Genomic DNA, 21,742 nt, shown 5'->3' on the forward strand with positions numbered 1-21,742 from the left:
TACTTTGCCACCAAACTCTCCTGGACTTGTCTTTTCCAGTCACTGCTCTCCACTTCTCCAAACATCAATGCAATGACATTGGGAGTGTATTATGTCCATCAATTGTTATTATTACATATCCTTTCATGAGTTTGTTCTTGTTAGTTGGGTATATCATTTGTAAATGTCACACTAATGAGCCTCAGTGGAAGAAGGGAGCCACAGGACATCTGAACACTGTCAGGGCAATTTGTAACAAAGCTGACCACCTCAACATTCACTACATAAACCATGTTTTAACAGGGACAGTGCACATTCATGAACATTGCTGTAAACGTGCCACAGTTAGCCAAGAGGCCATTTTTCATCTGTAGTCCCTGGACAGTTTTTACAAGTCAACCTAAAACACATTTCATTTCAAACAAGTAAATACAATCAATTTAAAACAAGCAACATACATTACTGGAATACTTAAATAAAACAACAAAAGACAGAACAATAAAACAAATAAAACAAAACAAAAGAACATGTTAAAACACAGGCGGTGGGTTGTAAGGAGCAGAGGATTGTGTCAGTGTTGGCAGAGCTGATTCCTCACTAACCAGGTTGAGTTTGGATTGAAATGAACTGAATGTAGTTTGGTCTCTGATTGGAGGTGGGATTGAGTTCCATTGCTGAGCAGCTTTAACAGAAAATGAAGACTGACTGAAAGAACTTTTTCTGAGTGGAATAATGCAATCTCCACCTCTTGTTACCTTAGTTGCAGTTGTATGTTAATAAACTGTCTAAGAGGAGGTGAGGTAAGGCCGTTGACGATCTTGTCAAAAAGGCAAGCATGTGCATGTTTAATTCCCAGCTCAACAAGTTGTATTTTTGGAGTATTGGGCAGTGATGCGAATAAACGCGAAATGTAACTGATATAAACTTTTGAATGTATTATGATGTGTCTACCAATCGTAATCTGTAGTTTCATCAGTGTTGAATACATTTTAAATTCATGTATTTTCTGATTCTGCGTTAATAATAGGGTTGCCAGAAACTGACCATGATCAAAATCGATTATTCGGCAGCCCTGATGAATAATAATCGATTAATCGCCCCATGGGACATGTTTAACAGTACAAACAAAATAAGCGACAAATAAAACAACATCAACATGATGTTGGTTTATTTTTTGTTATTTTCTAAAGTGCCTGCCATTGCCTTTATTTGGAGATGCGCTATGCGCGCACAATGTATTTGTTGCAATGCTGCCATTATTAAATACAGGCTACGGCTTGTGTTAATGATAGCAGCATTGCAATAAATATTATTATAGCAATTTATTTATTGCAATGCTGTTATTAATACAGGCTGTAGGCTGTCAAATGTGAACGCATTGCTGAGGTTGAGCTATGATAGACCAACGTCTTTTCGCAGAGCTTGCATTTCACTTCCTTTGTACTTATAAGTTCGAAGTAGTTCCACGAGGAGGAACTCTTTTTACCTGCCGCTTTGTTCATCTTTAGTCGCACGTGTGAGGGAGAGGGGGGTCGGTGTGTAGCGTGCTGCAGCAGCAGTCTGCTCTGCACGCAGGCTTCCTCCAAGTTTACAGTAAAACAAACTGGTGGTGTGACCAATGGCCATTTACAATTGTTAATACTATTACTATTATTAGCATTAGTCTATATTTTGGTTGAAACTAAGCCAGAAAAAAAAAAAAAAAAAAAAACATAAATAATAATAAAAAAATATATAAATAAAATCGATTTTTAAAAGTAATATTCGATTATGGAGACTGTAACGATTAATCGAATAATCGAATAATCGCTGGCATCCCTAGTTAATAACTATGTTACAATAACACAATTCATTTATTTATTTTTATCCTGTGTTTCTATGCTTGGGAACAAGATATCACAACAAGAAATAAAAAAAGGAAATTCAGAGTGAGGACAAATACTTTCTGGTCAAGCAGCCCGGCCCACTTGGCAACTCCAGTTCACCACTTTAGAAAAACTACCGCTTCTGTCCCTTTTCTTGAATGCCTGTGACAGCCCATATCCCCTCCTCTTCTCTGCAGTTGTTAAGTGTCCTGTCTGTGGTGCAGTGATAAAGTACAGGTCAAGGGGGGGGGCGGGGGGCGGTGGGAGGAAGAGAGGGACTGTAGAGGGAGTTTGGTTTGTTGACAGCAGAGTGGAAAGGGGCCGAGCTATTCTGTGCTGCTGTATTGACCTTGTGCATGGATCTGTGGAAGGCCAAGAAGAACAGATACAGTGAATGACAGCAGGCCAATCTGCCACCTTTACTTTGTTAATTAGGGATTAACAAGCTCTGTCTCTCTCACACACACACAAACATACACAAACATACACACACACACACACACCCTCCCCTTCACATATTGTGTTCTCTTATATATGCAGATTTACCTGATTGTGATCATGAGAACTGATTTATTCCACAAGACAGAACAAAGCAGACAATCCAGTCTTATGCTTCCACAGTATGTATATCAAGAACCTTGAATTTGGCAAAGTGAAAACAAATATAGAGGCTAAATAATCTCTAGCATGATAATGATAGTAAAACCGGAAAAACTAAAGGATTTGTGTATATTATCAAGTTATGAAGTTTATGTAACAGTTTCAAACAGCTATATTTTTCTGAAAACTCGTTTCAAACCTTAATGTTTTACATTTCCAAGCAAAACAAAACTGTGAGAAGTTGACATATAACCCTTCTTCAAACTTGTCGCTTTTACATTTTGATTGAACAAGTAACAAAGCTGTTTCCCCCTTGCTTTTAGTCTCCGTTCTAAGCTAAGCTAACAGTCCTGTAGCTTAATACTTAGCGTACAGATATGAGATCAGTAGCAATCGTCTCACTTTCTTTAACTTATCGTGAGAAAGTTAACCATAAATGAGTCAAAAGATAAATCAATTATAAAACTGCAGTGTTGTTTTGACTAATCGCATCAATTAGTGAAGTAGAAGCGTGTTTGAATAACATTAATACGAGAGGTGGCATGTTTGCAATTAAAAAGGCTAATGTGCATCTACTGTAGATTTTTCACTTTTAATATAAAGCAGGGGTGGTAGTGAAGCACAAGTCTTTCACACACACACATACGGGTTTTGGGCCGAGGGCGACACCGTACTTCCAGTATCTGCCATTTCACACGAGGTGCAAGCAGAATATCATAGTCTATTGCCTTAATCAATATCTAGTCAACTCTAAAATACCACATATATGCATTGGCATGATAATATTATTGTGACAAGTGGGGTATTCACCTGGTGTTTGCAGAAGATAGACGTAGATGCTGCCAAAATCGACCGAAGGCCACTTTCGAGAGTCGTTTTTCCATACATCTGCAGGCAGTCTGTAACAACCCACACAGCTCTAGTTTACGCTGGTAACGACCTAAAGCACACCCCTCAAGTCCAGAGATGTAATCCGAAGACATGCAGCGATTTCTTCGGTCGTTAATTCAGAAAAAAAACCGAGTGCGCTCTGCCTGGCTACGTTAGCTAGCTGTTTATATTAGCACCTCCAGGATATTAGCACCTCCAGGAAAATGGCGTATTTATATATATATATGGCGCGCGTTGCATTGTGGGTAGCTTGTGACGTCACTGTGTGTGAAAGAATGACTTAAGTGAGTCACTATGCTTACAAAACAGAGACGGGTGGTTTTATATTTATCTGTTGTGGTTCTATCTAAACTGAATGCACTTCTGAGGTAGGCTTAACCAGTTGACCCCCATGCCCACTTAGCACAGAACTCACGGTATAAATACTTTATTACTTAACAGATCTGCACAAACAGATATCAGAGTAAAGCTGAGATTCCACAGATTATAGGGGTATAAGCAGGGCTGCACATAACTGGTGCGCAGGTGCGCATGCAAAGATATTTGCGAGTTGCATATGAACCATGATATGAACTCAGGGCCGGCCCGTAGCACTGGCTAGATGTTCGCCTTGGGCGCCAGATCTGGGGAGTCGCTGCGCTGGCAGTTCTGGGAGGGAAAAAAACATTTTGACCGTTGGGGCTCATCCTAATTTTCGGCCTTGATGTAACAATATTCACAATTAAGTAAATGTAACACCCTTTTCACCCCGGTTACACGTTTTATTTGCCCTGTACGATGGACACTGTAAGTGATGAAAATGGGGGATGTTGGCTTATCTGGCGCCCGCAGCTCACAGCCAAAATGCGAGTGAGCGAGGGAGAGAGGGAGGGTGGTACCAGCGCTGTTGTTATTATAATCTGGTGCCGTGCTAGCTGCTCTAACGGATATAAGAAGAAGATGTTTCTACAATAATGTGGAGGGAGAGTCCTCTCCAGTCAGACTGATAACTACAGCTCAGTGAGGTAAGGACTCTTAGTCTAAGTTCAAACGGTTTGGTCACAATTTATGTAAACACATATTTCCAAGGCACTCCTTTATAATTATTGGGATAAACAGGTTTCAAATCATTCCAATGTATACTATAGGACAGTAAACCAAAAATATCCTTTAAAACTGGAGAGATAAAAAAAAATGCATAAATAAATAAATGTTAAGGTAAAATAAGATATGAATGAACAACACAAATAAAATAAATTACATTCATTTGTTATTGGCTATGGTAGGTTATTGGTTATGTTCACATACTTATTTGATTACATCCACTTGTCTAAGATGACAACAGAGACTTTCGACCCAAAACCAGCTGTTGACTTGTGGATGCAAGCATCTAATCGCAGACTCAACCAGAGAGAAAGTAGTAGGCCGACATCATCAGCTACCATGTCTGACAGAGAGGAAGACAGTGAGGAGAACAGTCAGGAGAACAGAGAGGAAGACAGAGAGGAAGACAGAGAGGAAGACAGAGAGGAAGACAGAGAGGAAGACAGAGAGGAAGACAGTGAGGAGAACAGTCAGGAGGGTAGTGATGACAGCTTGTAGGATTACTGGTCGTGCTAATGTTGTCTTGTGTTCACCTCTGCATGTGTGTTCTGTGTTCACCTCTGCATGTGTGTTCTGTGTTCACCTCTGCATGTGTGTTCAGTGCCGTGTGTCTGGCAAATAAAGTCAAGACCCCCTCAAAAGTTACGGTTTATTTCATTTTAAGGATGAGCACCAAGCAACATCTCCAGGTGCTCCTTTGAGAACCAGGGCAAAACAGTTATGTGCACCCCTGGGTATAAGTATCATCACTGTGTGATCAAAGGGCAGAGAAGGCAAACCCAGACAACACACAACGTAGCTTTACGGAGCCAAAACTGCAAATATGTCTTACCTTTGCTGTTTTTCTGATCAAAAGTTGTGTACTGATAAAATCCATCTTCATATTTATGGCTATAACCTAGTTTTCAGTTTTCAGAGCGTAACACTTTCGGTTTGGGCAAACTGCGTGCGCATCACTCGCACTCCTCAATGGTAATGTGTAGGTGGATTTTAGGAACGTCCCTCTCGATTCTATTGGCTCTAACGGTTCAAAAGAGGTGTCAATCATCAAAATCGACCGAGGGGGGCCATATGTCAAATGCACCCAAATGACCCCAGAAGGAGGGCTGCTCAATTAATCGTATTTTAATCGCAATTACGATTTTGGCTTGCAACGATTATGAAAACAACATAATCGAAATAAAACGATTATTTATTTAAAATAATTTTTATTTAAACATTTGAATTTTTTTTTTATTGGTTTTTCAGTTGAATTATACTTAAAGTTCAGGGTAATCAACTGTTAAAAACATATTTTTTTCAATAAATGGATGTTTTCAAAGTAAATGGATAATCGTTTTTAATAATGATATCAATTATTGACCCAAATAATCGAGATTTTGATTTTTGCCATAATCGAGCAGCCCTACCCAGAAGTGTTTTTTTGTTGTGCTAAACCTCTCTAAAAAGGTCAAATGTCACTTGTTTTGTTTTCATCAGTCTTGAAGGGTACTTATTATAGTTTGGATTCCGAAAGCTTTTAGTCTCCGATCCCATCATTCAAGGGTGGTTTTCACTACAAGTAATGTTTTTTTTTTGGACGGACAGTATAATCTACATTTTTTTTTTACTATGTTCAATCTGAATTTACTTTAAAAAAAAAAAAAATCTGTATTGATTGTGACTTTTCTACATCCAACTCACAGGTTTATCATTGCTTTGAGAAAAAAGATTATTAATTTACCCCTTTTTAGAAGTGAATATATAGTCATTTGTTCTGGGAATGCTATTTTCGAGCCTGAGACCTGAAAAACAGGCTCAGGGCTGAACAGGTTAAGGAAATGGTTAAGAACCGTAGACGACGGCAGACCGGCGATGGAGGATCAGTCTGTGTGTGTGTGTGTGTGTGTGTGTGTGTGTGTGTGTGTGTGTGTGTGTGTGTGTGTGTGTGTGTGTGTGTGTGTGTGTGTGTGTGTGTGTGTGTGTGTGTGTGTGTGTGTGTGTGTGTGTGTGTGTGTGTGTGTGTGTGTGTGTGTGTGTGTGTGTGTGTGTGTGTGTGTGTGTGTGTGTGTGTGTGTGTGTGTGTGTTGGTTGGCACACACATGATGAATCCCGCGGGTGCTTTCATGGCCACGCAGATGTTCATGTGCGTCTTCACTCCTTTGAGGAACACCATTCCCCCTCGGTGTGACTTGGGAGTTGAGCTAATATTTGTTGTGTTAGAAGTGAGAGCGGAGTGTCAACAGTAGGAAGTCAGGAGCCCAGGGTTAGTTCAGATGACTCCATTTCCCTCCAAACGTATCCCCTCGTCACCTCCATCCATCTTCTTTTAGAAAGGACGCAAACACTACACCGACACACATACACTCGCACTGACTGTACACAGTGCCTTTCAAGCCCTGCTAGGCACGGACATTGAGATTTTGACAGGCTTTTAGCAGAGCAACCCCCAGGCTACGGGATTGTCTGCAGCGGTGAGTTATTTCCCCCCTCCCCTCCTCTCTCTTTTACATCCTCTCGCACTATTTGCCCACCCCCACTCTTTCCTTTATCTCACACTCTCCTCTTCTTAGTCAATCCTTCTCTGCCATCTATGTTTTGTTCAGTCTTGGTCCGCAGCTCTTCTCTGAGGATGCATGTCCAGCAGAGAGAGTGACAGAAAGTCAGACAGAGAGACAGTGTCTCTCTCTCCCCCCTCCCCTGGCTTATTAGTTCATTAGAAGGCAGACATGCCAGTAACAGCAGCTCTTCTACCAGCTAATAGAGGGGCATACATGGCTGGCTACTTGCTCATTATGGCAGTTCGCCCTCCTTCTTGCTCACTTTCTCTCTCTGTGTCTGTCCCTCTCACTGAGCTTAGTCAGACTATGTAGGACCTGCTTGTTAGGGTATCAAAATGACTGTGTATGTGTGTGACTTGAGTGTGAATCTGCATGGAAGAATTGACTAGATAATCACCCTAATGATGAAAAGTACTAGAAAGCTCAAACAAGGCCATATGTAACTAGATTTCACATTTCAAATACATTCTAGGGGTCAAGTGCTCTTTGGTCTCTAGAATATGCTTTGATGATGTTAAATAACGCATATTCAACTTGTGCTCAAGGTTAAAAAGATCGGTGATGTGTATGAAAAAAAAAAACGAAGCAAGAAGGTTAGACAATGTCGGATGTTTCAGGGAACTGATGACACGATTAATATTAGGGATGTCCCGATCACCTTTTTTTGCTCCCGATCCGATTCCGATCATTTGATTTTGACAATCTGCCGATACCGATTTTTCCCAATCCGATCTTTATGCAATGCATTAAGAGAAAAAAAAGGTAACAGATAACGGCTGGTCATCCAACGCGATGAATTCAGCTATCTTGGCTGTTATTTTTTTGGCCTTTTTACTGTTCTGGGGAAGTTTCTCTTTCCTTTTTAAAAGTCTCTGAAAGTGTTGGTTGTTTCAGTGCCGTTACCTGAGTGGCCGCTGTGTACTCGTCGTGTTGTTGTTGTTGTTTGTTTCTCAGGTGGCGTATTAGATTGGTCGTGTTGAACGTAGCTCTGTTCTTTCCACCACGCGGAACCTCCGCCTTGCAAACATTGCATCTGGCTGTTACACTGCCTTCGCTTTCAATTTTATAATACTTCCAAACTCCTGATATTTTCTCTGTCCCGACTCCCGAGTCACCAGCTGAACGTAGCCTCTCGTTAGCTTGCTGCTACTATTAGACACTGCGCCCACTCTGTTGCCAGATTTGAGAGAAATAAGCAGGTCTGAAAACAAGCCCAAAGAAAGCAACACATACATGATGTTGTGTAATTTTAAACCAAAACTAAGTCATCAGGATGACTTTAAGACGTGAACATGGTCATTTTTGTTTTGTAACATTAAATAAAATTATAAAATATTTTATTAAAAAAAAAAAAATAAATAAAAAATTCCCGATCCCCGATTTTTTTCTCCCAATTCCGATCTTTTGAAAATCACGTGATCGGCTCCGATCCCCGATCATGTGATCGGATCGGGACATCTCTAATTAATATGGTCAGAATTTCCAATATGATTATGATAACCATGAGTCTGAATGATCAGCAAGAATAGGGAAAGCTATCACACGGCCAAATCATCTTATATGTCATTGTGGCAAATGTCCACGTAAATATGGCTGTTGGAATATGGTGATTTACTGGTTTATATTGCCAGCACAGCGCTTTAAAGGGTGACAGATTGAATTGCATTGTGGCAAGCGCTCAGGCAGTGGCCTCATTGAAATGAATGTACTGCTTTTGAAGAGAGCTTAAGTGTGAAATATGAACGTTGCCCAAGAAGCCTGGCACATGGTGTGTGTTGTTGTTTTAACCTGGAGAAGATGTTCAGATACAGTGATTGCAGTGTGTTGTCCCATTGAGAATGTGTGCCTTTGTGTATGTTTGCTGTTTACTCAGTAGGAACATTGTTGTTTGTCGGCTTCTCTCTCTGCTACACTGCTCCATGGCCTCCTCCCTCTCAAGCATGCTCTTTTTTTAAACCCACTGCGAGGTGTACAGCTTGAGCTCGAAAAATGACACTTGTTAAAGCAAGACTAGTGGAAAGTTACGCCTCATTTATGAAGAGCTACTGAGAGTCTTTGACGCGTGAATTTCCCAGAAAACGCTCTTTATTTGATACCGGTTGTCATAGTGAAGTATAAGTCAACATCTTTTACTCTGTAGTGTGTTATTTTAGATGATTTAACATGGAATACATCCCTCACAAATGTTAAACCGCAAAAGGTAACTTTACTATCAATGATCCCTTCATTACAAAATGGTATGTCATTGTTTTAGCTGCTATAAAAAACGATTTACAATGTTTGATTCAATATTAAGTTGCTGCAGATGTTACGTTTTCCATTTTCTCTGGCTCTTACATATCACATTAGATGTAGTCAATGCGGACGACAAAAGGGAGACAAATTGCTTTGTCTTTGTTTCTAAAGAGGGAAGAATCAATATACTTTTGTTGTATAATAGATGGGATTCTGAAACTGTTCATTCAACATTTAGAGGCAAAAAGTTGTTGGATTACATTTTTCCAACTGGATCCATTTTACAAGCTTCCTGCCCTGAATATTTTTCTCCAAGATTTTTCCAAATAATTGCTCCTTAGTCTCGAGCAGCCATGCAAACTGTGGACTTCTGCGAGGCTGCATCTGTCAGCTGACTGGTGTCCGGCGTCCGCTCTGCTTTATTTGTTGGTGGACTGATGTCTGGATATGATCTCTGCGATAAGGGCCTAAGGCAGAGACTACCTGTAGATGTCAATGCATTGATAAGGAGAGGAAGTTAATCTGAGCTGCTGTGTGCACAGACAGCCTCTGTAAGTGAAAAACAGTCTACTTTATCAAGTTTACACATTGCCTTGCTAGATTGGGTGTTTCTCTTTGTGGCAAGTTAAGTCGGTAAAGTTTATCGAGGTCAAACAGACCATTTCCTCCTCTCAGATATGGACTGATTTGGTGTTTACAGTTGAACCTCTCTAATCCAAACTCTTTGTTCAAAGTGTTGAAACATGAAGATTACAGAGAGTCGGTGTACTTGCAAGTCTAAAATCAACAGAGCCACTGGACACTTACCTTGGTGCTAATCTGAAAAGTATACTCTTGGTTGGATGTGTCCTCATTGTAATGGTTAAAAGAAAAGTTTCATATTGTGGAAAATGAGCGTATTGTTTTGCAGCGAGTTATAGGTATACAATGTGCATCTCCTTATGGTAAAGGCAAGTAGCCGGTAAGGTTAGCTTAGCATAAAGACTGAAGACTTCAGGGAACAGCTAGCCTGACTATTTCAGGGCTATCAAAAGTCAACCCATTGGCGCTTTTCAAGCTTATTAATAAATAAAAAAGAAAGAAAACGTGATTTGATTTGATTTGATTAAGAGGTGCTGGAAGTAAGATGATGTTAACTTTAGGACCCATGATCACTAGATCAATCTATAATGAAATAAATCATTATCTGCAGACCTTATTTGGCATCTTAAGGGATTCATGGCTTGTGCGTATAACAATTTACTCACTTAACAAGTCAGGTGAAATTGTTTTCATTATAAGTATGTCTTTTGAAATCTATGTTCAATTGGCCAGAGGGGAGTTTGAGCTTCATTGTGAATACTTAAGCATTTCCTCACACGGGTCCATGCATGTGTGTGCGCAGTGTCCTGTTACATGCTCAATTGCTCTCTCTAATGTATGCATAATCAAGGAATCAGTGAATGCTTGCATACATTTGTAAAACATATCCACTCATGCATGCATGCTAGTGTGGCCTCTATCTCATTAGTGTCCTTTGTCACCATTTGATCTGTGGCCTGCCTTCTTTTGGGCCATTGTGTTCATATCGCCAATGCATAAAGACCTGTGGACCGGTGAATTGGTTTGCAAGGGATAGAAGAGGGGGGGGGGGGGTTGTGTTTGGAGCAGAAGAAGGCAGCAGAGGTTAAGATAAAGTTGCTTTGAACAAATGCTCTCTTTGATCAGGGGGCTCAGCGGTGAAAGGCCTTTCTTCCAGAAGTCAGAGGCAGTTGAGAGAGGAGAGCTGGAGATGCGTATTGTTCTTTTTCATCTCGTCTCTGTCTTTCTTTTCTTTTTGGCTCTTTCACTCTGTTGTTAGCTGAGTGTACTCTTTGTTATGGAGAGTGCCAGGCCTCTCTTTCATTACTCCAGACACACACACACATGCACAGACAATGACTTAAAAGAATTACTGAACACACTCACCAGAATACCCTCAAATGTGATTTACATTTCTGAAATGCAGCAGAGACGTAAGTTTGTGTTATGTATTGCTAAAAAACTTTCACAGAAAACTTGCTTGCCAAAAACGTAAACGATGTATTTATTTTTATTTTTGAAGACATTTATAAAACAAACATCCCAAAAAAAGTATTTTCAGCATCTTGATTTGGAGTATTAGCTACTCTATAACATTTTTGGGATAGTTTGTTAGATTACACGCTTTTAAGAAGATGAAAAGCTATGGAAAAGTGTGATGGATTTTATTTCATTGCTTTCTATTTTTTTTTTGTTATCATAAAAAAAGTCTTCCCTTTCTTCCCTTACCAAACGAGAATTCAGATTTGCTTGGCTTTCTCACAGGATGCCTATTCTTTGTCCTTAACAAAAACAACTATTATTTCCTGTCAAGTACAGTGATTATTTTCTCCAATCTACCTTCATTCAGCCCTGGGTTTATCTGCAAAACAGAGCTGGAACACCACACACACACACACACACACACACACACACACACACACACACACACACACACACACACACACACACACACACACACACACACACACACACACACACACACACACACACACACACACACACACACACACACACACACACACACAGATGATATATTGGGGGGGGTCTCTCTTTATACTCTTTTGTTCTAAAGCAGGACTATCAGTAGAGAAGGGCCAGTACAGCTGACTACAGATTGGTGAGAAGGAGTTGAATAGATGTTGCCATGGATGCATTATAGCTATTCCGGTCACACACACACTCAACCTGACTTCACACACACTCAACACAACATATAAATAATGTTCCCCACACACTCAGTAAAACAGCTGCTATACGTTAGTGTCCAGCATACATGCGGCTCTTCAAGCCACTTTAGAGCAAAAACTCCTCTTTCTTATCTTATTTATCTCGACTTACGCACCGTGAGAGGAAGTGTTTTTAAAACAAACAGGCACTGTTAAAACTGTGGTCTTTTCAGCCAATCACTCCATTAAGCTGGAACACAAACATTCCCACCACTCAGACTTGTTGTCTAGACCAGGGGTTCCCAAACTTTGCCATGCCAAGGACCCCATATAACATTATCCTCTGGCGGGGACCTCCCTGTTGCAATTTTTTTATTTTTTTTAAATGATGTGTACAAGTGCCTCCCGATGGAACATGCAGTGCGTTGCCACTACATTTGGGGCCTTCTGGAAAAGATTGTCCCACTCTTGACCTAAAAATCAACATCGGCACCTCTATTGTTTCCCCGACTCAGACTGCAAGGAATCTGGGTGTGACCCTAGATCAGGGGTTCCCAAACGTTGCCATGCCAAGGACCCATATAGCATTATCCTCTGGCGGGGACCCCCCTGTTGTTTTTTAAATGATGTGTACAAGTGCCTCCCGATGGAACATGCAGTGCGTTGCCACTACATTTGGGGCCTTCTGCCTGTTCAAAGCTGTCACTCCAGTCAAGTCCAATTGAGATGATGTACTCATCTAAAACTTGGAAAATGTCTCTTCATGTGGTCCTACCTTCCAGTGCTTTGCAAAATAATATTTCCTCAACAAAGTCGTCTTTTTAAATAAATCTGATGTATGCAAGCAATACTGCGACATTTGCTACATCCGTGCTCTCATCCAGCTGCAGAGCGAAATATTCACTAGCTCTCACTTGCTCCAAAAGCTGAGCAGATACTCAGTTTCACTCTCAGTAGCGGCAGCCCGATTCTGATTGGCTTGAAGGGCGGTCGTGTGATTCAAAAAACAAAAATCTGAAAAGATTGGCATCAAAGGACACATAGATTGATAGATATGCAGTTATTAATAACATCTAAAAAAAAAAAAAAAAAAAAAACTTTTAAAAAAAAGACAGAATCCCGCTTCCCTCAAACTTTGCGTGACCCCCCTGGCGGCCCCCCGGGGGGTCGGGGCCCCCACTTTGAAAAACACTGGTCTAGACAACGATGATATGGGAGGAGCTACATGTTGTGATTGGACAGTCACCTGTGCATCATTTAAGTCCAATTTAAAATGACTGTGTGGCTCTGGAGTTAATTCTGTTCATCTGATTTGTATTCCCCTTATAAGGCTGATACCCTGACTTTCTTCAGCACTAGCAGGTTGACATTTTCGATGTAGAGTCACAACAACATTACATTTTGCACCACCAGGCTTTTTCCAGAAGGCTATCTGCTTTATTTATCCCTTTGGGGAAGTGCCGGCGTTTATAGCTGCAACAGGGTCAGAGTTAAAAACAGGATTCACACAAGGTAAAAATAAAGAACAAATAGAATACAACATTTAAATAATAATACAAAATGTTTTTAAATAAAGTGATAAAGTAGCTGTTGCTAGTTGAATCAAGGAATATTAATTACAGTTCTGTTGTACTTAATCAAGCTTTCAGCAGCAAAAATGAACTGCTGTCAGATAGCTGTACAGACCAGCTGGGAACAACATGCCTAACTGCAGTAACAGAGCCCGTCCAAACTGCTGCACAGAGCACTGATTCCCTATTTATTCAAAATATGAATACTTGGATGTAACCTTTGACTCTGCAAGTTCTGGGACCGTGAGCAATACATCTGCCAAGTGTGAAAAAGATTGGATGAACAGTTCTTGAGATATGCGAAGGACACACACACACAGAGACACCTTGATCTATCTTCTTTTAGATAATCATCTAGTAAAGTGTTGGTCAAAGCAAAGACGTTTTTAATAAATGATTTACTAGCACAAATAAAAACTTAACCACTAGACTGTTCATTAAAATGCAGATGTTGGAAGTGAAAATAGTCAAGGTCTTCACTGGATGTGATGCGGTGCAGGCTTCTATTAACAGACATGTGAATTAAAACGACACGTCCTTGTTATCTTGTTGTTTTGCAGATAGCAGACGCAGCCAAGACTTCCTCTCAGGCTGACGACTTGTACCTGGATGACACAGGCTCAGGAGGCTACTACCCTGAAGACGATGATGACTTTAACTCAGGGTCTGGCTCAGGTAAGATCCACATCCTCACATACTCTCAGTCTTTGGGGGAAGATACAGACACATTTGCAAGCTCAGCAGGCAATTACCCAGAAGCGTTATGACATTCATTTCCAAGTCTACTGCAGGTAGCTGCAGCGAACGTAGAGACTTTGCATCTTTCACCAGCAGACTGAAGTGTCACTACCTCCCTCCGTCCTCTTTATCTATCTCCCGTCTCTTATTCTCTTTGTCTATTCTTTCCATCGCCGCCTCTGTCTTTCTCTCACTAGATTTTAATTGAGATTGCCTTGTCACCCAGACTGCCTGAGGGAAGTCTGCACATTTTACATGTCGTTTTTTATTAGCTCCTTTGCTGTGCCGGCTTCAAGCACCTTAACAACCGTCATTCATTGGTCAGATGTAACTGTTCTCTGTGCTAGTTAAAAAGAGGACAGGACTGTGATTAAATAGCCCTTCCAACACTGTGAATATACCCCTTGTACTCCACTCTGTATTGTATAGGAGATTTAAACTGTAAAAAATGCATCAACATTATATAGAAAGGCCGTGAAAGTAAGTTTGGTATTTCATTTTGATGGCATGAATGCCCATATTTTACCGATCTGTACAAATACACTTTACATTTTGTCCCTACACATGAATTTGAATACCAGATTTAGACTGTGCCTTTTAATAAAGATACATTATTTACCCTCTTTCTCCCAGGTGTAGGTGAAGAAGTGGTGCTGGAAACAGTGACTGTCAGTATGGTTTATATCGAGCCCAATGCAGCAGAACCCACCCAGGACTCCACCAAAGATTTCACCCCCAGGGTGGAGATCGCCACAGTCAAAGAAAGGGACAGAGACATCACACCCAGGAAACCATTCAGAACAGAGGTAAGAAGAACAGCCCGTCTGATACGGGAGGTTTGAGCCTGATACAGCAGCCAACTTTAATTCAATCTGACGTTTTTGAAACAAATGGGACCATGAAATGTAATGGGCAGTGTTTTACAGTTTAAAAATGAACTTGTCTTCTCTATGCTTCTAATAATGAAAATGTTTCCAAACGTATGATATCACCAAGTTGTAGGTGGGGCTCAGGTCAGATATAATAAAGTATATCTAATCCAATCCAATCCAATCCAGGTTAACAATATATTTTTTTAAACTACAATGAAGAAGATATGTCAAAGAAAAATAAGATGGCTGATGATTTTGATAAAAGCCAGTTTGAAATAGTATCCAATCTTTTAAAATATAAAATGAATTTCTCTTACATATGAAGCTGAAACTAGCAGGAAGTTAGCTTAGCTTGAGCTTAGCATACGATATGTTTTAAGCTTGGATAACTATCTCCTGGCTTTAGTTTCATATTTAACATCAAAGTACGAGATTTGTATTGATTATCGAAGCAAAGGAGCAATGTTTTCAAACTATATGAGACTATTACATAAAAAACATCCAGGAACATGTTTACCTCGTCACAATACAATACAAAGAGTGACACAGTACCCCAGTATGTCTCCAGCTGACCCAGTATGTTATCACATCCCCTGTGATAACAGAGACATGAGGTCGCTTTCAGGATAAAGATCAACTGGTCACATCAGTTCTCAATGTTTTCGCTCCATTGCAAATCGTGGAGGATTAGATCTCTCTCCGACATAATCACATATTTTGGAAGCATCCTAGATCTCACTTCTGTGGGATGCACTCTTACTGCACTGTACTGGATACTACATCTGTTTGGGATTAGTCGTCATGGTCTCTAACCCAAAGCCAAGCCTAACTGGCCCAGTTCCATTTTTCCCCTCTTGCCTCTGTCACCACTACCCCCTTAGCCAAATGCCCTGGCCCAGTTCCATTTGAGTCTTTTGCACCCTATACACAGGAAACAAGGGCCCAGATACTTTGCTCCTTTTCCTTGACCCCCAGAAAAAACTCAGGTCTTGAACTGATATTTTTGGGCAATCTGGATCCTTACAATTTGTTCTCTCTGAACAGTGGCTATAGGCTTTACTGGCATGCAAAGCGAGGGTCAGAAAGCCTCGTTCCCTCAAAAGGTAAAAATATCCACTCACCAGGACCTCTAAAGCTCAGTATTGGACACAGTATATGTTGTTATTTATATATTTTTGTTGTTGTGAGAATATTTCTTGGTGGGTCATGTAACCTTCACTGACTGCTTGTTAACTTCACAGGGATGAAAACACTCGCAGAAATTCCTGCACGCGGCTAAGAAATAGTCGACAATATAACCTCCTGTTAAAAGACATCTTTACGGATTAGTTTTGTAGAGATGAAACATGCAGGCGAGATATTACTTTCATATCACTACGATGTTATGTAAATTGCTGAGCTTAAATGGTTCTGGTAGACAGATGTTTTACCTTTGGACAGAGCCAGGCTGTCTCTTCATGCTAAGCTAAGGTAATTGGCTGTAATTCCTTATTAAATGGAGACCCATCTTCTTTTCTAACTCTCAACCAAAAAGCATATTTCACGAAATGTCAAGCTATTTCTCAAATATTATCAGTTTTGATGGTTGCAGGAAGGACTCATTCCATAACACTTAAGCAAACCTTAGTCTACTTAACACAGAGACAAGAAAAACTGAAGGACTATAGAAGTAATCTGCCAGTTGAGACTAAATCCTCTTTTCTTCCCTCATTCAGGTCCCAGTGCCAGTCACAGAGGACATGCAGAGGAACCAGATGACTAGTACAACGAGCACCCCCGGGTCGCCCAAGGAGCCCGTCGAGGTCCGCACTGAAAACCTTTTCCAGAGGACTGAGGTGTTGGCAGGTATGTGTCAAAAAGAACCGCAAAAAAATTACTTAGTACGTAGAGAAAGTATGTACTATTTGTTTGACTCTGGTTTGTGTTCCTAATTAAGTATTTTTTTAAATATTTGGACAATAGATGGTATATCAGATTAACATTAGAGATGATGCCCAGGTCAGATTCATGTGGAGCTGAGCACAGATATGATGAGTTTGATTGGATGATTGATACCACCAGGATGGAGGGAATTGCTAAATTATAATATACTAGGCAAAATAATTTAGTTCAGAGCCAGGTTTCTCCTGTTTCCAGCCTTAAAGCTGAAGTACATTAGTGTTGGCTTTATATTTATTGTATAGCTCGGTATAATTAACCTCAACAAGAAAGCATATTACCAAAATGTCAAACTATTTCTTAATATTTTAGTCCATAATTAAGGTGTTTTTCTGTTTTACGCTCCACCAATTAATTATTTGATTCACTTTGGGAGCAATTATTGAATTTGCCATGTAATGATTCTCAAATTCTTATATGTAACAAAATGTCAGCATAGTTATTGTGACAGAACAGGAAATATATCCCCTGAGGGTTTCCCACCTATTACATTTCTCAAAATAATTATCTTTAATAAAGTCCATCTGCGGGACCTCACAGAATTGTGGGTGTTTAAAGTGTGCACGTGTGTCGCTTTTAAAGAGGATGGAAGGGAAATGACCCGAGAGAAAATCGCATTCCTCTCTGATGACTGTAATGCCGTCTCTCTTCTTCCAAACTCACCAACAGGACACACAATAGAAGAAGTGAAATGAACCTTTGCAAGACACATTAAAGAGTTTTCCAATCGACATGAAGTAACAGCACTCATGTCAACATTCAGCTCAGAAAATTGCCACTTGGTTTCACAACATTTAACCCCTCAATTTTCATAATTGGCTGGGGGATTGCGTTGTATTGGAATGTGTTGCAACAAGAATAGCTGAGACGGTTAACTATGACATAATCGATTGCACAAGGCGTGTGGCGCAGTGGATTAGTGTGTTAGTGTTCTGATCAGGGGAGCAGGTTCAAACCCCCACTGCAGTCAGCATGTTGTTGTGTCCCTGAGACACTTCACCCCTGAGACACTTCACCCCAAATTGCTCCTGTGGGGATTGCCCACAGTATTGAGTATGTAAGTCGCTTTGGATAAAAGCGTCTAAGATAATAGGATATACTTTGTTGATCCAAAATCGGGAAATTGTTTTGTTATGAAATTTAAATAAACATTTTTTTATTTTTTTTATTTTCTTTAAATAAAAAAATGCGGTGCTCCCCATAGGTTGATGCGCTCTTAGAATTCACCTATACTGCTGCCTATGCCAAGGGTCGGCCCTGAGGTGCCGCTCCACATTGCTTTTCTTCCCGACTGCAACGCTGTTGTGTGTGTGTGTGTGTGTGTGTGTGTGTGTGTGTGTGTGTGTGTGTGTGTGTGTGTGTGTGTGTGTGTGTGTGTGTGTGTGTGTGTGTGTGTGTGTGTGTGTGTGTGTGTGTGTGTGTGTGTGTGTGTGTGTGTGTTTCACATGTGTGTATGAAAGATTTTAACATATGTCTGTAAATGATTCGGGACATTGGGCCGCTCGCTCTGGCATAGGTGGGCCGTGGACTTTCACAGCGCAGTCCACCGCCGTTGCGAGTCTCCGGCTGTAACAGTCCACTACCATCCACGAGGACCCAGGTTCGATTCCGGCCTGAGGTCCAAAAATTGTATTTAAAAAAAATTATAATAATAATCTCCCGTTCATCGCGTCCATTCGCGACCCACCTATCACATATCTGCACCCCGCCTGTCGGGCGCGCCCCACACTTTAAAAAACGCTGGCTTAGGTCATTCGAGGTCTCGTTCTTCATAGATATCGATATTTGACTTTCCCTTACCTTTCTGTCTCTTCCTCTCTCAGCTGTTATTGCCGGTGGCGTGATCGGCTTCCTGTTCGCCATCTTCCTCATCCTCCTCCTGGTCTACCGCATGAGGAAGAAAGACGAGGGCAGCTACGATCTGGGAGAGAGGAAACCCTCCGGCGCCGCCTACCAGAAGGCCCCCACCAAGGAGTTTTATGCATAAAACCATCCCGTCATCAGATCAGCGAAACCGCGAGTGACTGTCAACAACAGTCAACAGCAAACCTGTTCACACAAACAACAAGAAAATGTTTTTGAGTTGATTAAGGATAATAGCATAAAGGAAAGCTTTTGCATAGAGTATTGTAATTAAGACCTTTTCTTTCTTCTTTAAAAAAAATGAAAATCAAGCATTTCTCATTTTATGGCAAATCTCAGTGTATTTAAACATTTTGTGTATTATTTGAAAAGGCTGAAAAACAACAAAAAAATCAGGATCTGTAAAGGCGAGGAAACGTATCGCATCTGTCTTCTGTCAAAGGAGCGGTTTCTACTCGCTGACTACTTTTAACTGTAGCAGTATGTTATTTGTAAAGAAAAAATGTAAACGTGGAAATACTAGAATTGAATTATTCTGTCAATCCAACTTTCTTTTGTCCTAGCATGTCTGTTGTTGATCTCTAAAGGTGTATTACATTAATTTATCTTTTCTCTGATGTTAAAAAAATGCCTTTGTAGTTTTGATGAAGCTCTTTGGTCTTCATATTAACGCTGTTAACGGTCAATGTAAATGTCCTCCCTTCAGGTTACAATGTTTATTATTTGCTCTCACACCAGTTTTTAGTCCAACGTGACCGTTTCATTATGTCTTTTTGTTTGTTCTCTTTCTCTCAGTGTAGCCTTTTTTTCTCTTCTTTTTTTCAACAGCGTTTTATTTACAAACCAGGAACAAGATAAAAATAAGTGTGTCAAGGCGCGAGAAAAATCACAACTCTCGCTTCTGTTTCATGTCTCGCTCAACTTAATTTCTATTTAAATGCATTCTCTTCTCATTGCCCATTCACTGCTTTCTGCTTCCACTGCTATCGTGCTGCTTGGAGTGTATGTGGAGTGTTTTGGGGTGACGTTTTCTTTCTCTGTGGCTTGTGGTGTTTTTGGCCCATAGCCCCCCCCCCCCCACCCGATCTGTCGCTGGAATTTAGTCCCTGCACCCAAACTATGCTAGCACCCTAACATCTCCTCCCCCTCTCTGTTTACCCTCACCACCACCTTCTTTTTAATCAGATTGGATCATGGCCAGTTGAGTTCTAAACCTCCGCCATCCCCTCAACTCTGTTTTAGCCACCCGTGTAGCCTGGTGTTATTGTCCCTGTCCCAGTGTTGATGCTTTAGGCCCAGAGATCTGCTCACTGGACGCCTGCTACTGCTTGGACACAAACACACGGGGCAGGGGCCCAATCCCCACATGCAGAGCACATACCTCTGCAGCAAACAACACACAAACCCCCCCCCCAGTGCAAGAAACCTAGTTTCTTTCACAGGGATTGATAAATAAGGCTACACAGAAAATGTAAGAGTCCAGTGTTACGTCTGAATAGTCTTTGAAAAGACACTCACATTGAGGGCTGTGTTTTTTTTAGTGGTCCGTGCAGGCATTTCAAAAGAGCTTCTGTTTGGAGTTTGTGTACCAGGTTTAAAACCCTTAGTTTGAACGCATATAAGGCTACTGCAAAATAGCCACGTAGCTACATCACATGGGTTAAGGTCACATGACAACAAGTTACTGTCGTTTTTTTTAATGTTACGTCTAATTGAACTTGCTCTTAAGAGACGCACGTGTGTTGTCGGGCAGGTTTGTGAAGTTGCCTTTTTCAGCTGTACAGTTTTGTGAAGTAGATGCTGTCACATCGTCTAAACTCTTAACACCACCCACACAAAGCTCTTCATCTCTCTACATCTCCCTCCCTCTGTTCTTCTTCTCTTCTTTAAATATGTCTGTGATCCTCTTGTCATCCACTATCCCTTCTCCCCATTTGTTTCCAGCTCTTTTCATAGCACCTATGGTACTGAATTATACTGAACAACCCAAAGACTCACAGTATTTCTACTCCCACCACCCCCTCAGACCCAGCCCTCCCCCCCCCCACCAAGGCCACATCATGTTGTTTCCTCTTTCTCATTTTCTTCACTCTTTTAGTTGTTTTTCTCTCTATTAGGAGACCTGACCTTTGAGTCTAATTGCTTATTAGTATATGAAAAGATATATAAATATATATAAATGTATATTCACAAATGTTTTAAACCTTCAAAGTGCCTACCATTTGGAAATGTTCTTGCTCAAGGAGAGCACGAGGCGAGTGTGTACACGAAGGAGGGGTGTAAACGACTTGACTGGCATTCTGTGAGCATGGATGACTGTAATGGTAACTTTTTTTTAGTCTTACAAAAGCTGACAGTATTGTACCTATAAGTTGAAACAACACTACTGAATAAACATTGTGGCCTAATATCCAGCCGCCTGTGTCATCTTTTTCTCAACACGCTTGGTTTCCCTCAATTGTGTCTATCTTTTAAAACGATTAAGTATCTTGGTAAAGCGGCACTGATGCAGACAGCTTGAACCGTTTGCTACCTCTGTTGTGATTTCACCTCTCACTGGGTGGTTTATTGTTTCCAGCAGATAGAAAACTGTTACTGTTACTTTAAGGGTCCAGATAAATGTAATAAATCAATAGTTTTTAGGATTAAGCCATATATAAATCATAAATACCTGTTCCTTTGTAGCAGCTTATAGGGATATCTATATGTTTCCCTCTTAAAAAGTCCTATAACATTTTATATCATTGGATATTGGATTGGATATTTTGTCGGTCAGACAAAACATGCAGTTGAGTTGTTGCAATGGGCTTCAGGGAATTTTAAGTTAGTGTTTTGCGA

The 21,742-nt window shown here is 40.6% G+C and overlaps 1 protein-coding gene across 1 annotated transcript in view; it reads left to right on the forward strand.

The window, feature by feature from the left end:
- Positions 1 to 21,314, forward strand: part of sdc2 (syndecan 2) — a 54,591-nt gene extending 33,277 nt beyond the window's left edge. Inside the window, exons 2-5 of the mRNA XM_034215130.1 lie at positions 14,054 to 14,168; positions 14,865 to 15,037; positions 16,819 to 16,948; positions 18,865 to 21,314. Coding sequence (XP_034071021.1) covers positions 14,054 to 14,168; positions 14,865 to 15,037; positions 16,819 to 16,948; positions 18,865 to 19,028 — 582 coding nt within the window. The 3' untranslated portion in view covers positions 19,029 to 21,314. The remainder of the gene's footprint in view (positions 1 to 14,053; positions 14,169 to 14,864; positions 15,038 to 16,818; positions 16,949 to 18,864) is intronic.
- Positions 21,315 to 21,742: the final 428 nt, after the last annotated feature.

The sequence above is a fragment of the Gymnodraco acuticeps genome, unplaced genomic scaffold, assembly GCF_902827175.1.
Source record: "Gymnodraco acuticeps unplaced genomic scaffold, fGymAcu1.1, whole genome shotgun sequence".
Classification (NCBI taxonomy): Eukaryota; Metazoa; Chordata; class Actinopteri; order Perciformes; family Bathydraconidae; genus Gymnodraco; species Gymnodraco acuticeps.